The 15,998-nt window shown below is 48.6% G+C and overlaps 1 protein-coding gene across 1 annotated transcript in view; it reads left to right on the forward strand.

Annotated features, from left to right (window-relative positions):
* Positions 1-15,998, forward strand: part of SETBP1 (SET binding protein 1) — a 354,570-nt gene that overhangs the window by 186,951 nt on the left and 151,621 nt on the right. The window contains exon 3 of the mRNA XM_036245217.1: positions 978-1,031. Coding sequence (XP_036101110.1) covers positions 978-1,031 — 54 coding nt within the window. The remainder of the gene's footprint in view (positions 1-977; positions 1,032-15,998) is intronic.

Here is a 15,998-nt window from a genome sequence, read left to right on the forward strand (position 1 = left end):
AGTCTGTTGAGTGCTTTCAGAGAGGATGCAAAACAATTACAACCTTACCTTTACCCTTTACTGTTAATTAAACACAGAGATACAGAAAAACATATAAACGTGACTCTTATGCTTTAATATTGTGCATGATAACTTGAGGCATAAGCTATGAATACATAAATAGTACATAGGATCAAAGACATGATAAAGAGAAACTGAGTCACATGTAGCTGGTAAGAGAAAAGGGTCATTTTTACTGCTCTGATTAACAAAGGAGGAGGAGGCCCAACCGGTGTGGCTCAGTGGATTCAGAGTCGCCAAATGGACTGAGAGGTCTCGGTTTGATTCCTGGTCAGGGCACATGCCCGAGTTTCAGGCTGATCCCCAGCAGGGGGCGTGCAGGAGGCAGCCGCTTGATGTTTCTCGTTCACCTCAATGTTCCTATCACTCCCTTCCTCTCTCTCTAAAAAAAAAATCAATAAAAACATTTTTAAAAAGGAAGGAAATCTCATGTTAAAAAACAAAAAAGAGGAGAAGGAGGAGGTAAAGGAGAATGAGAAGGAGCCCTCCCAGTTGAAATGGGCCTTTAACTGTCCCTTTAGCTTGTGGTATCACAGACTACTTTGATAGTAGAAAGGAAGTCAGGGACCCTCTTCCTAAGGAAGTGTATGCACCTATAGACTCGTGTGTACTTGTACTTACAATTAGGGGGTCTAGACCATAACCCCTAATTTAAGACCCTGTGCAGCACCGGGGGGCAGTTATAAGAAAGGTAGGAGACCGGAGAGAGGGGCCAGGCAGTAGTCAAAACGTGGTGGCCACAAGGCGAGGAGGCCTCCGAGCCGAGGTGCGGGCCCCAGAACGCTCTTACCCTCGGATTCTGCTTCTCAGGCTCCAGGTCTGGGCTGTGGCGAGGCATTGCTGAGCAGTCACCCTGGGGACACTGTACGCAGAGTTTGAGAAGTATCACTGAGGAACATGTCTTTGTTCTTTTTCAGCTCCTCGCCGCCAGCGACCTTGCAGCCAGCGACCTCAAAGGATTTCAGCCACAGGTAAGCGCCACTGATCCTGTTACGAAGTTTGAGAGAGTGAAATGTACCAGAGTTTGGTTGTGAGCTAACCAAGTTGGCACCTGGACAGAAACCCCACCTTGGATTTCCAGCTTCTCTGACTCAAGGTGCCAACCGTGACAATGACCTAGTAACTTGCCCTCCCCCTCCCGTTCCCCTCGCATCTCATCATGATCAGCTTCTGTTTTATAGTGGGGAAAAGACAGCAGACCAAGATGCTTGGAGTGTGTGTGTGTGTGTGTGGGGGGGGGCTTGCTTTAGAGAAGGATTAAGCCAAGGAGGTAGAGGGTGTGGTGTGCTGGGGTATTTCCCTGTATTTCTCTTTTTGGGAACAGGATGGTCACGTTTGTGTAAACTTTGTGTGCACGTGCCTTGCAGTCACTGGTCTGGCAGCCCAGTTCATCTCAGACCCCTGCTCACCTGGGTTAGTGTTGCTGATCTTGGCTAGGAAATGGGCCACTGTTCTCTCTGGCCAGAAAGCTGTGTGAAGGTCACCATGAGCAAACCACAAGAGGGCACAGCCGGGCTCTCTGGGGGCCTCCTTGACAGCACGGAAGATGGACAGTCGCCCTCCCTGTCTCTAGAGAGGACCTACTGTCCACACACAAGCAGATAAGCGCCACACACATGCACCCCGGACGCACAGAAGTCCTTGTGTTCCTCGGGGACCCAGCACAGACGGAGCACGTGAAGAAATAAGCCCTAGAGTGACAGCTCTGCAGAGACAAGGTCAGAGCGTGGGGAGTGAGCGGCCCCAAGGAGAGGGACAGAGCACGCAGCCCGCCGGCGAGGCAGAGATGTAAATCCTTGCACCTTGCACCGTTTGGGGCACTTCGATCACAGGGCTGATCCTTCTGGCGGAGATGCGGTGGGGCTTTAGAACAGGTCATCAGTCAGCCTGTTTGACAACTATGGAAAAGTGCTAATTAATGAAAGTACTTATTCCCATACTCACATCAACTTCCAGGGGAGCCCAGGGGATGTCAAACAAAAACAAACGAAAATCAACATCGATCCACATCCCGCCCACCTACCTCACACACAGTAGCATCCCAGCTAAAGATTTATTTTTGTCTGAGAATTTATAAAAATAAAGGGGAAACATCTTTGTTCGGTGTTGTTTTGAGGCTTCAAAAGCCTGAGTTTATGAGAGGGTGGCGTGTGCGGCCGGGGGTGGCATTGTTGCTTTCTGAGATGATCATATTCTCTCCACATGTGTCAGGCCGCATCGCGATTAGATTTAAACTGAATTATTAAGAGAAGCAGAAGTCAGATGCGTTTGGGTGCATCCGTGACACGCGAGGCTGTGATCCTAGAAAGGCAGCGTCCCTGCTCCCGTGACACCCCCCACGGCCGTGGTAGGACGGCTCACTGCTCTGGTCCCACCTGACCTTTCCACGTTGTGCCATTTGTGTGTCATCCCCCGAGGCCAGAAGCATACATCCATACTCCTCAGGGTGCATGTTCCCGAGGCCAGGAAGCCCTGGGAAGGCTGTGGCCAATGTGGAAGGCCCCGATCAGAGTTAATTCTCCAGTGTTATTCCTGCTTCAGAAAGGCCCGGATGTGTCTCAAGTCAGTACCACACTCTGGGTGCCTCTCCAGCAGAAACCATGCTGCCCATGTGTTTCGGGCTGCCCCCGCCCCCCCCCGCCCCGCTGCACCAAACCGTGGGCTTCTGCTGTTATTTTCCCTTCTCTCCTTGGGTTTCCTATGAAACCGAGTCCCATGCTTCCTGATGTTCACAGTAATTCATGGCTCTGTTCCCTTCCCAGAACTGTCAGTGACTTTCAGGAGAATTCACTCAGGACCCCTCTCTGGGGTAACTGTAATCAGGCTTGTCAGCTTTCACACAGTCCACGCTTATCACTTGCCTGTAAAAGGCTTTTTTTCCCCCTTGATGCCTGATGTGGCTGCAACCTCTTAGGGAAAATTGTCATGATTCCCTCACTAATCTTGGATGACTCTCAGCTTTGAAAATGTGGACAAGAGCAACTCAGGTGGGCGAGACGGGTCCGTGTCTTTGTCTCTGTCCTCCTCTCGGCCCCCAGATAGAAAGGAGGAGGGCAAGGGCGAAGCTGTTTGCCTTTCTCCCCCTGATTATAGGTCTGCAAAGATGCCATGCTCGTTCGTGGGAATAAACACACTATCTGCAGGTAGAGTCTGAGGGCCGATGCGAAGATTCTAAGGTCCTAGTTGGCTGTGGACCACAGAGGGCGGTACCGTCTCCTAGAGGCCAGCCTGGGGCTCACAGTGGCTACTATTTCAGCCAGTTTTAAAGGCACAAATGGAAAAGCTTCTGAAATTCACACCCAAACCACCCAGACTCTTCCCTTCCCTTTGGTTTCCCCCAAACACATCTTTCATTTTCCAGCATCCTGTTCTTGCCTTTTGAAGGAATAGACACATTTGAATCCCTCCTTTCTGGTCTCTGGATGACTGGAAATGGCTGTTCTGTTGGCCGGACCATCCTCACCACCCTCCAAAAGGAGTCAAAGCCGCATCTCATTTTATTTCGCAGAAGCCTAACAATCACATGCATTCCTCTCCAAGTTTCTTTCTATTCTCTCTTCCCCCTCATTATAAAAGCTATCCATATTCACCGTAGAAATTCGGAATGGGTGAAGGTGGTCAAAAGTAGAAACTTCCAGTTATAAAATAAACACGTCTTGGTCATGTACATCATGGTAACTATAATTAATAAAACTTTATTGTTATTCTATAGTTAATAATACTGTATTGGACACGTGACAGTGGCTGTGAAATTAGATCTTAACAGTTCTCATCACAAGGAAAATAATGTGTAACTGTGGTGATGGATGTTGATTAAACAAATGTTTACAGATATTTGGAAAATACAAAAAAAGCAAGAAGGAAAGAAAAAAATCTCTTGTTGATGCACCCCAGAAATAGAGATGACATTTTGGGGTATGGTTTTGCAGTCTTTGAAATACATAAACATACACATGGATGGATGGCTAAAAAATTGACACCCTATTTCATATGCTTTTTTACCTTCTTTCTTGTTCGCTTGCATGCTTCCCACTGGACAGCCGGCTGGCAGCTGGCTATTTTTGTCCGGTTGCTAGTACGTCCTTCATGTACCACTCCCCTCCGGCCACACATTCCGTTCCCTTTTCAGGCGGGGCCCTGCAGGAGCCATCCAAGGCTAGACCCAGGGCCTGTGTCGAGGACACAAATAGCATCCCGAGCTTCTTGGCATTTATTCGTCCTTTGTTTCTTAGTTCCTATAGGGATGTGATGGTCGCTTAGACTTTGCAGTAGCATGTCCACGTGGGTGTGCTCACGGGCATCTGTACACATGCTTGCGAGGGCCTGGTGGGGATGTGGTGAAGAAATAACCATGTGGGGTCCAAACTCAGATGCAAGTTTCTCACGCCCAGCACATGCTGGGAAAGCTGCCTTGCAAGCAGCCCTCCGCCACGGGCTGCAGGACTTGGTCCTCTCCTGCTTTCTAAGCTCTCCATTGTCTCGGGGGAGACGAGGAGGCTTCTTTTAGGAAAAGTTATGTTGCATTTCAAATGTGCCTCATGATAGAATCTCAGGGGACAAGTGTAACAGGTATCCTATAAAGAGTAGCTGTTCAGAAGGAGTTTCTAAGATGTCCATTGCTGTGATCGCCAAGGGTACGTTGCAGTGAAGGGTGGAGAGCACAGAGCAGGACACAGGAGAAGTTTGCAGTGTGAGAAAACAGGGCTTTCAGGCACCGAGTCACCATTTCCCCAGAGACTTCCAGGGAGACCGTTATGCGGGGCTTCCTGCTGTGCACACTCTTCCCAGGAATTTGACGGTTCTGGAATGTTCTGCCACTGGTGTTAGCTCTATGACCCTGGGGACATTACTTAATGTCTTTAACTCTCATTTTTCTGATTGAGCAAAAGAGTTGTGCAGCGTATCTCACAGATCATGGTGAGGATCAGCTAAGACGATGTGTGTGAAGACAACCTTGCAGTGAGTTTAATTTCTTCTTCTGTTAGAGATGCGCACATTGAATTATTGAAGGGGAAAGTGTATCCAAATAGAGCAAGCAGGGAAGGCTTCCAGGTGAAGGTGTCATTGTACCTGGGCCAAGACGCGGGAGAAGGAAGGGAAGTAATGAACTTTTTCTAGGGCAGGGGCAGCCTGGATGAAGGTCAAAATAAGGGTAGAGATGCTTGGATGTATTCTGGTTCAGAGGTATGATGGTGGGATTTTAGATGCAAATTAAGTTGGGGCCAGATTGCAGAAGGTTGTAAAACTGTGGAAAAAGAGCCTAACTTTTTATTTTTATTTATTTTTTTATTAACTATTACTGAAGTTTCTAAACTTATACAAAAGTAGGCCTAACAGAATAATAGCCCTCCATATATTCTCCAATGTCTATGATTTATTATCCATCCTTAATGGCATGATGCTAAAAAGCTCTGATTTATATCATCTGCCCATTTCTGTAGTGCAAGTATCTCCACCTTGACCAATTTTAAGCTGCCGGTGGTTAAACAGCCTTTTTCCAGGTTGCAAAGTCTTTTGCCGTCAGCTTTCTGGAGCTGATGTGATTGACCCTGAGCACAGCACGGGCCAGCCTCAGTCATCATTATCATTCGTCCATCTTCCTTCATGAATACCCCCAGCTACTTTTGCTTTTAATTTTGGGCGGTGTATTGTAAAAAACCCACTCATCATGCTAGTTCACTCATAAATACTTACGTGAACTTCACCAATAAACAAGGGCTTCTTAAAAAATGCAGTCGCCATGCCATGATCACACCTACCGAAATTAGCAATACCTCCTTAACATCCTCTGACACCCAGTCCATATTCAGATGTCTCTGATTATCACAACATGTCGCTTTACAGTTGATTTGTTTGAATCAGGATTGAATTTAGTGTTTCACATCTACCTGAAGACAGTGGGAGCCATCGGAGGTCTGAGGATGGGAAAGACCCAGAACGGGATGCGAGAAGAGTATGCCGTAGGTAGCAGGGGTGATGAAATGAAGGGGGTCCAGCAGCAATCCTGAGCCATGGGTCCCTATGAGAAGTAGGGGGAATGACGCCTGGCTGGATTCAGTGGGAATGTTGTGGAGGGAACACACATGCCAGAGAGAGAATATGGGGACAGAAGCATTGGACCCGGCAGCTGCTTGGCTGATTGGAGAACTAGGGATAACTGTCCCCCAAAGTGGGAGACCAGAAGGAAGTGCAGGCTGAGAAGGTGCAGTATTTGTTCATCCCTGGGTTAGGAATGATAATGGCACCATGTTCAAAGGAGGAGGGCTTTGTCCTCCCTAAACAAACCTGAACTTCATTTTCCTTCAGCCACACAATCCTAGATCATCAGGGGATATCATTATCATTATCTGCAGAATATCTTGGGGTCCGTGGTCTTAACCTAGAAGGTTTTAGTGCCAGAACCCTAACCATTCTGTGAAGAGAAGCTACTTTGTAGGAAGGCTTGGTGTGGAGTCCCTGAGTAGAAAGAAGTCTTCCTGTGCTCATCTCCCAGCAGAAAGGCAGCGAAGGGCCTGGTGATGGCCTTGGCTCCATGGCGCTCAGTGGGTTTGATTGCTACACAGGGGTGCTCCTCATGGGGAAACAGCAGGGCAGGTTGGAGAGCGAGAGGCTTCTGATAGCTTGTCTCTCTTTAGTGTGAAACCCTAGAGCCCCAGGTTGCTTCTTCTTCCAGGGTCGGTCATGTCTTTCCAACAGAACAGTCTTTATCTACTCCGCTCCACTTGGGCACCTGCTGCCTACGGGTTCAGCGTCAATGGTTGTGAAGATTGAAATGGAAGCTCTGGGTTTTCCAGAGCGTTCAGCCCTGGCTAAACTCAACAGGGTCAGTGTTAGCACAGGCTCACAGGGGCTGGGACTGAGTACCTCGCCTGAGGATTACAGGAACCCTGCTCTATGGCAGAAGGTAGTCTCTGTACTTCCCGCGAAGTATCTCATTTAATTGTTACAAGACCTTAGTGGAATCGGCAATGATACTATCTCTCTGTGACAAGTAAGCAGAGGGAAGTTATGGTCACGAAGCCCACAAGTGGGAGAATTGGGATGTGAACCAGGGTCTGGTTCCAAGAACCTTTGTTCTTCACCACTTCAGTTAGGCCATCTCGAACTAGAGCTTGTCCCTGCAGGTAGGATCAGTTAAACCCAGATGTACCACTGACAGGACCAGCACACGCAACCCCACCTTCACTTTGTGTACATCCTATTGAGTTATCTAAATCTTTGCTGGGCTCCCAAAGAAAGCAGTTGGCACACATCAGAGAAATGGAGGGAATTAATGCAGAGCGTTCTGAATCCTTCCACCTTGGCGAAGAGTTTGTATTGTTCTCTTTCCCTTCCTCCCCCAAATTCTACTGGACGAATCGTGGTGGTGGTGGCCCTTCTGCACGGGAGGGAGCGGAGTGGAGGCCGAGGTAGGCAGTGTAGTTTCTCATCTAAGACACACAGCAATGAAAAAAAATTCCAGGTTGGCTTGTTTTGAGTTCGCCACATGATATCTACTTTGCCATCTTGGGAAGAACCATCCCAAAGCAAGTCAGTGGATAGGAAGTCCTGCTACCGTCGCTTGCTTACCCCTCCCTCCTTTTCAAACTGGAAGAAGAGAGAGAGCCATGGTTCTCAGCCTTGAGTGCAGATGGGAATCACTGGGGGAGCATGTAAAAATTACAGGAGTCCAGGCCTAGCCCCATTGAATCAGACTGGGTAGAGTCCAGATATTGGTGTTTTCAGAAGCTCCCCAGGATCTAAATCAACCTCATCGTTTTCTAAAAGAAAAAGACTGCGGCAGAGAGGAAGCCTTGAAGAGGGGAGAAGGTGAAGGGCCACACATTCAAAGAGTGTCTGCCCTGTGTCAGGAACACACCTGTGCTTCACTTGCCCCCAGCACGTGAACCCCACACCCACCCCCTTATCAGACATCTTACTCCTCCCTTTCACGGAGGAGGAAGTCATGGTCCAAGCGGAGCAAGTATGGCCAAGCATGGATTCCGGAACTCTCATCTCCTGCTATTTCCACTCACCTGTTGAGATTTGCCCAGTATTTTAAATGAGCTCGTGATGATGTGTGGGGTCATCATCTCCCCTGTTGGACACCTGCCATTCTTTCTGGACTCTCAGAGACATCCATAAAGATCCAGCTTGACAACACCACCCCAGTGTAGAATGCATCTGATTGGTTCGTGCACCCGATTCCCTTGACGACAGGAGTGTGGTGGTTCCCCATGGGTCCTCCTTGCTCAGGTTCTTGTTTAGAAAACCCATGCTTTTTCCTCAAGGCCTTACTTTGCTCTCTGAGTCACTGCTGTTCGGAGCATGGACTGCCCACCAGTGCCAGCCCACCAGGTGTGTGTTACTGGCTTACAAGGAGATACATCTAGAAACAGTGTTTAGAAACGTTCATAGCAAGTTGCTGTCCCCACAATATCCAAGCATGTGATCATTTTCCTCCTTCCTTACCTTTAGAGTGTTTTACCAAAGTAAGTTGGAGAGAAAAGCTTCTGGTCATTCACCAAAAATCATTGGAGAAGCTCTATTCTAATTATGCAGTGTCCTAGTTTTCTTAAAAGGGTAGGATCTGGACTCTTGTTTTTCTTCGCCACCTTCTGTGAGCTCACGTGAATATATTTGTAGTATAAATAGTGTTCCCCCTGCAAACAATGACAGCTGGTCCACCTGTAAAAGTGTCTTGCTGGCTGCTTGTAGGAAACCTCCACAAAACAAGGATCTTTCCCCACAATTCCTAAGGCGACCCACTTAATTGTGTGTCTTTCCCAACGTGGACATCTGTGACAATAATAGATCATTTTTAACAACAACAACAAAAAATTTTGCACTAAAACCCAAAGTGACACTATTATTATTCTTACATGAAACCCAGAGCTTAATACCACAGGTATATGGTCTTTGTACCACCGGCTTTGACAGTGTTTTTAGTGAAAAAATTTTTTTTTCTTTAAAATTCAGCGTTGGTATGTGGTCCCAGAGAGAGAAGTTCTCTAGGTGTTTCCAGAGTGTCTGGCCTTTCCATGGACTATTCTGAAGTTTTAATCAATTCTCCTGGGATATTAAATCTCTTAGAATTTAGTGAATATTTTGTTTCTCCCAAGATGTTCTGACCAGCTGAGGGCTGCGTGCAGGTGGACACAACTTAAACCAACGTGCAGAAGTTCATGCCTGAGAAATCGAGGGGTGGCGGGCCGATTCATAGGCAGAAAGATTTTGTTCACTTTATCAAAGGAATCGACATAAGTTATTTCTGCTAGTGTAGTCAAAAATGATTTGGCCTTTTAAAGTTGGATTTAAGCTCAATTCTTCAGACCAGAAGTGAGGCCAACCAGCGGGGATTCATTTTGAGTATCATCCTCTTCTTTCTCAATTATAGTTTTCTCCTCTAAAACAAAAATAAACATCTTAGCGACAAGGGTGCAGGATTAGACGATTTCTGAGATCCCCTGAGACTCACAGCGTTTAATCCCTCTGTGACTTCTTCCACCCTCTTCATGGTTCTAGTTTCTGTTCTTGTTTCCCTTCGATCCTTCGGGTAAAGAGGCCTCAATCTGCTTTGTAAAAATGATGCTGCAGTTCTGCTCATTTAGACCTGGGGCCATTGATGGTCTGTGGTAAATCTCAGAGATCTCTGTTTATTAGCAGATTGAGTTATAACATCACATGTCCCTGTGTCTGCATTTTAATAGGGTGCAGAACTTTGTTCTGTACACTTTTAGGTCTAGGAATGACTCACATACAGAAAATGCAAATTCACAGGCCCCCTGCAGGATTGAAAGAAGGTGTCTTCACCCTGGCCGGTTTGGCTCAGCGGTTAGAGCGTCGGCCTACGGTCCAGAGAGACCCAGGTTCGGTTCCTGCTAAGGGCGCGTACCTCGGTTGCAGTTTGTCCCCGGCCCTGGTTGGGTCGTGCGGGAGGCAGCCACTCGATGTGTCCCTTTCACATCGATGTTTCTCTCTCTCTCTCTTCCTCTCTCTCCCTCCCACTCTATCTGAACAAAAAATGGAAAACTGTCCTTGGGTGAGGATAAAAAAAAATAGGAAAGAAAGAAGGTGTCTTCTCCATAACTGCTTTAGCAGGGTAGTTTCAAACCTACCTCCTGAGAAAGAGGCTACCCCTCCAACGGAGCAGCCAGCTTGCTTTTAGTTCTTCCCAACCCTGTCGCAGGCTTACTTTTCATCCCTCTTGTCTTCCCAGCCATCTGCCCACCTCCTTTCCAACCACCTTGTACCAACAAAGGGATCGATTGAGGGTCAGGAGAGCCTCAGAGGGGCCCCCATCGTTCCTCTGCACGTGGTCCTCCTCCTCCCTGAACATGTGCGTCAGAGCCCCTGGCGAACTGTGTGGCCAGCAAGTATCCTAAGCCAGTGACGCCCGAGAAAGCGTGGTAGTGCCGTTGCAATCTTTATCTATATACGATTGTACTATATGTAGTCAAAACTGATGCTCCTTCAGTAACATGGCAGATTTCTCCTGCCCCGCTGTATCCACTGGCACAGAGAGCATGTCCCGTTGCTTTAGCATGTAGGAGTTAAGAGCAGTGATTCTGGGTTCAGACTGATGAGTTCGAATCACAAGTGTGCCCTGTACTGTGTGACCTTCGTTAGTTACTGACCTTGTTGCTCATTAGTGGAAGGGTACCTACCTGAGGGGGTTTTGAGAAGGATTCAATAGAGGGCCAAAGAACCGTGTCTGGCATCCGCTAAGCACTTCATAAATACACACCATAATTCTCGTTCTTCTTAAAAGTTACATAGTTGAGCCCAGCCTGTGTGGCCCAGCGGTTGAGCGTCGACCCAGGCACCAAGAGGTCACCGGTTTGATTCAGGGCGCGGGCCCAGGTTGTGGGCCTGATCCCCAGTGGGGGGCATGCAGGAGGCGGCCAGCCGATGTCCTCTGTCATCATGTTTCTCTCTCTCCCTCTTCCTTCCTCTCTCTCTAAAATCCATAAAGAAAAAAATTTTTGTTTAAGAAAAAGATACGTAGTTGAAATTCAACCTGGACCCCTGAATTCAGGGCCAGAGCACAAACTGCTGCTTTCCAAGGCAGTCCGACTGGAACTGGGGGTCCCCAAAGGAAAAAGCATGAACAACACACAGTCTCTGGGTCTTTCCCGATCTTTCCCTCAGGTTGTTTACTTGCCGGTGGCAGCGAGGACAGTGCCGCTGTGAGGGGGACCCGCCAGGACAGGGATGGGCCAGAGCGGTGAGGGCTGGAGGGGCTGCTTGAGCGATGAGAACACCCACAACTGCTTTCTTCGGTTGCTTCCTTCCCTTACCGTCTGTGGCCCTTTCTGAATTCACCGTTATTTCTTTCTTTCGCCTTTGGAGAAGAAGTAGCTCGGAAGAATTAAAAATGATTTTAAACAAATGTATGAGGAGCTTTTCAACCACCAGATCTTTGCCTCAACTAAACCAACGGCCTTGGGTCCGCCAATCTCTACAGAATTCTGGACGTCACTTTGGCCCCAACTATAGAAGAATCATAGGCACAGGGACTACTGCCCAGAGAAATGAGCGCGGAGCTGTACGAAGGGCACTGGCTCGGGCGCTGTTCAGGGCACTGTTAGGGCTTGGGGACGTTAGGGGCTGTAGTGATGACTTTCACACCCATACGTCCAGCTGTTTCTGTACTTAAAAAATGAGACAAGATTCAGAAATATGTGGGTTCTGGATTTTGGGGACCATTAGACTAAGATGGCACCTGCAGATGGGACCCGTCTGGCCGCAGAACTCTGTGTCCAGTAAGCAGTCCATCCCCACGTGGGGCCAGGCCAAGTAGCCTGCTGATGGGAACGAGAGGTCTGTGCCCAGGAGCCAGCCTCGACCCTACGGTGAGAACACAGCTGCGACCTTGGGCTTTCTCGCCCTTCATCGGGGTGGGAACAGAAACGGCAGCGTGAGGGATGTGGACGGGCGTGGTGTAAAAGTAAGAATCCGGATGCTTCCAGCAAAAAGGAGGTGCTCCATGAACATTTGTAGGGCCCATTCTGGGGATGCGTGTGTACCAGGGATGAAAACGGATCCCCCAGACAAAAATGCGTGCACCCAGACTTTTCCTTGGTGCTTTCGGGTCTTGTGGTTGTAATGAAGATCTCTACTACTTGTCTCACGTTTTGTGAGCCTTTTTCGGGGCAACCCCATCTTTGTAAATTTTCATGTCTTTCACCATTATTTTATGGTATTTATAATAAGGGTGTTCAAGTACCTCTGAAATGGAGACTAGAAATACACAGCTTCAAATTAAGTCAGAGTTTGGTTCACCTGCCTCCAGCCTGTGGCGTGGTCCGCGTCCTGGGGAAGGCAAAGCTGGGGGTCCTGGGAGAAGAGGGGAGAATGTTGGAAAAAGAAACGCCTGTGAAATCTCAGCTGGCGGGCGTCTGGAGAGACAGCGCGTTTTATTCTTGATAAACTGCAGCAGAAAAGAGCAGTCAGCTACATGGGAGCTGGACAAATTAAATAGCTGAGTATTATTTCAAAGGAGAGCTTGGGCAGCATCAGAAATTCCCCATCAGCTGTAATAACGCCAATTACTTTGCCAATTGTAGATTCCATCGAGATGTGTTTCGTGCAATCAGGCGGCGGACCCTTGCGGGGGCCTGATGGGTTTTGTTTACCCTGCATGTGTGTTTGTAGAGAATCTCTTACACCCAAAGGCTTAGAGCTCCGAGCATCCTCCCCTCGGCCCAGATTCATACACAGCTGAGGGAGATTATCTTGGAGAGGGAGGCGCAGGCTGGGCAGGCTGGACCCAGCACCCCTTCTCACTGGAGAATGCCCAGGATTTAAATACAAAGAGAACAGCTGGGTGTGGTAGTTCTTAGCGATGTAGCGGTTTCCAGAAAACCTCTCTGTAAATTACCCAACTAGTAAATAAATATATATTTCTGATTACGAGCAGGGCTCCTTGGCATGTTGGAGCTTTGGACAGATCACCATTAAACAATAACAACAAACATGAAGCTGAGAGGAGAGAACTCGCCAAGAGTTCATTAAGCCTTAAATACTGACAAATCGGGCGGGAGTGGGGTGCAGGGGCTCCGACTGTCTCCCTTTGTGAGTCATTCGGTTGGATGTCAAGCACACGTATCATTTCAAATATGGGAAGAGATCACAAGAGAGGGAGCGATCCCTCCTCCCCCCAACACTTTAGCAGAGAAAAGAAAATTTGGAGAGTGTACAGGAACATTCATTTTCTGTTTACATGTGGCTCCCTGGAAATGAATGGGTGTATGGCTCAGGCGACGTCGAAGAGTTAGCTGTGATTCTCCATTAACACTCTCAATTGAGGAAGGCGCTAATCACGGCCGTTCTGGGCGCTTGGCCTCCCTGGCGGCGGCTGGGGTGCGGCCGAGAGGTGAAGGCTGATTGGATTCCACGAGGGCTCAGCTGTCCTCTGAGGCCGGAGCCTGGAGGACAATGGGAAGCTATTCTCTTCCCTCAGCTTTGTGACAAGCCACCTTTGTGTTATCCTATTATTATTATTTTTTGAACCTGCCTCTTCGTCCTTGGAGGAGCCCAGGATAAAGCCCCTCTGCCTGGGGAAGAAAGGATGCTTTCGGATTCATCGGCTCTCAAGTCCTCACGTTCCGGCTGCTGCTGACTCCCTGTCCGCAAGGCCAGCGCCAGGTCCCGTTTTAGGCAGAAATGAGACGTGAGATCAGGCGGGGACAGGGGCTCGTCCACAGAGTGTCAGCATAGTGTGGCAGGGCTCATGCTCTGGCCATCCGCAGCCTCGCCTCTCATTCATTCAGGGGTGTGTGTACGTGGGCACGCGGGTATGTGTGCACCGTTGTTTGTTTCCCCTCGAAGATGTACTTCAACCGTGGCGTTTGGTTCGACACCAGCCATTCTGCAGGTGGCAGCTGTTCAGATAACGTGCCTGGCTCTCAGATAAGAGGCAGAGCTTGTCTCCTGCAAACCCTGGGGGACAGCAACAGCCCTCAGAAATCACGAGATAACACAGGAAGTGTCATGGAGGTGAGGGCGTCACGTCCTGCCGTGTAGACTCAGCATCGGCTACTCCACCAGTGGCAAAGGGAGCTGCCACGTCTGCCTCCTCGTCAGCATGACGTGGACACTCTTTAGGGATCTCCTTGACTGTGGGGTGACCTGGGGTCACATGTGAACTCAGAGGACAGCTCTGGCTTGGTGACACAGCGCCACCATGAGCAGGGGGGCTGTCCCAAGGTGTATCCATCAAAAGCAGTCTTGGGGCTGTGATTGTGCGTCTGCCCCCTCGAGACTGGGTCTCAGAATCACTAAAATAGCTCAGCCGTGAAAATAAACTCTCCTCTTGCAGCAAGGACTCTTCCGCACCCTCCTCTGTAATATCTTTTTAAAAAAACATATGCAATAACCAATTCAGCGTTTTAGGATAGGTGGCCCTTGTGCCGATCTTAGTGATTTCACTTTCCTTAAATACGTCTCGGTCCACATTAACTAATGCGGATGCCTGTGCATTAAATGCTTCTCCACCAGATACAGGACCCTCTACCGACAGTCATGGCCATGGGGCCTTTTGAAGAAGGTATTTCATTCCTTGCAGTTGTGGAAGAAAAGGGTCATTTTCTAAACCCATCAACAGGACCCAGAGCAGGAAAAACAGCTTGTATGTATGCAGAAGTTTTGTAAACTTCTTATACTTGGTGAGCACCAGAAATGTGACCTAGATGAAGATGACTAACTCCACTTTAGAGAAGGAAAAGTAGAGACTGAGGCAGATTAAGTGATGTGCTCATTGTCCCCAGCAGTTTCGTGGTAAAGTGACGGCGATGGCATGGATTCACTAAGACCTTCAGACGCTAAAGCCCCTCCCCTCTTTGTTCTTTGCTCACTTGTCCACAGGCTGTAAGACGGCAGGGCAGCTGGTACTGCGTACCCGTGCGTCTCTGTACAGTGTTGTTTTACCTGTAGTAGAGATTTAGAATTTTTCCTAAACTATTTGTTTCCCAAAGGAAAACTAGAACCACTGGGAGTTGGTTGAAGAGGTTGATTCCAGTACACTTGGGAAGTATTTACCAGCAACGGAAACCTACTGCCATGTGCCTTGGTGGCACCCAATCTCTGGATGCTTTTGAGTGGCATCTGAAGGGAAGGCAGTATGGCAAAGGGGTCTCTGCGGGAGCAGGTGCAAGACCTGAAAGTGGATCTCATCTTCAGGACTTGCTAGCTCTGCGACCTTGTTCAGATTAGATCACCTCTCTGACCCTGGTTTTTTCACGCATGCAGTGGAAGAGAGCAATATTCACCTTAGCTGGTGCAAAGGACAGATGTAAGGGACCTAGTGCTTTGCCTGGAACCATGCACTTTCTTAGTCAATGTAATTATAAGACTTCTCCTGCATGCATTTCTCCACGTCATTGCATCCCGTGTGTCCTCTTCCCTGCTACCCCTTGTCAGCAAACACCCTCTGCACAGGAGAGGAACGTCGGCCCAGCAGGTCCTTCCAGTGGCAGCATCGGGTCCCAGTCAAGGACCTTTTAAAACTCACCTCAGATTCAGAAACGAGAAAAAGTAGGCAAAGAGGGGGGGCATGGGGACAGAAGGAGGCTTTGCCTGGGGCGGTGGGCACACGATGCAGGGTGCAGATGTTTTATTGAGCTGTACGCTTGAAACCCTCGTGGTTTTGCAAACCAATCTCACCCCAATAAATCCAATTAAAGAAGAAAAGCAAAGGGTCCTTGGGAAATGGAACTGGAATCTCCTCAGCCACTCGGAGTAATTCACAAGTATGCCATTAGGGAAAGAGCTTTTGTGTTTGCCGGAAGATGCTACATACACAACTTCTTCCAGCCCGTTACACTAGACCCTGCTGGCATCGCGAAGAGGTCTTTCCAAAAACAAACGACCTGGGTGATCGGGTCTCTCAGTATGCCATGAGTGTGGTGCCTCGGTGTGTGTCTCAGCTTCTTTATGGCCTCTGATGACTGCTTAGC

This window comes from Molossus molossus, unplaced genomic scaffold (genome assembly GCF_014108415.1).
Source record: "Molossus molossus isolate mMolMol1 unplaced genomic scaffold, mMolMol1.p scaffold_m16_p_6, whole genome shotgun sequence".
NCBI lineage: Eukaryota > Metazoa > Chordata > Mammalia > Chiroptera > Molossidae > Molossus > Molossus molossus.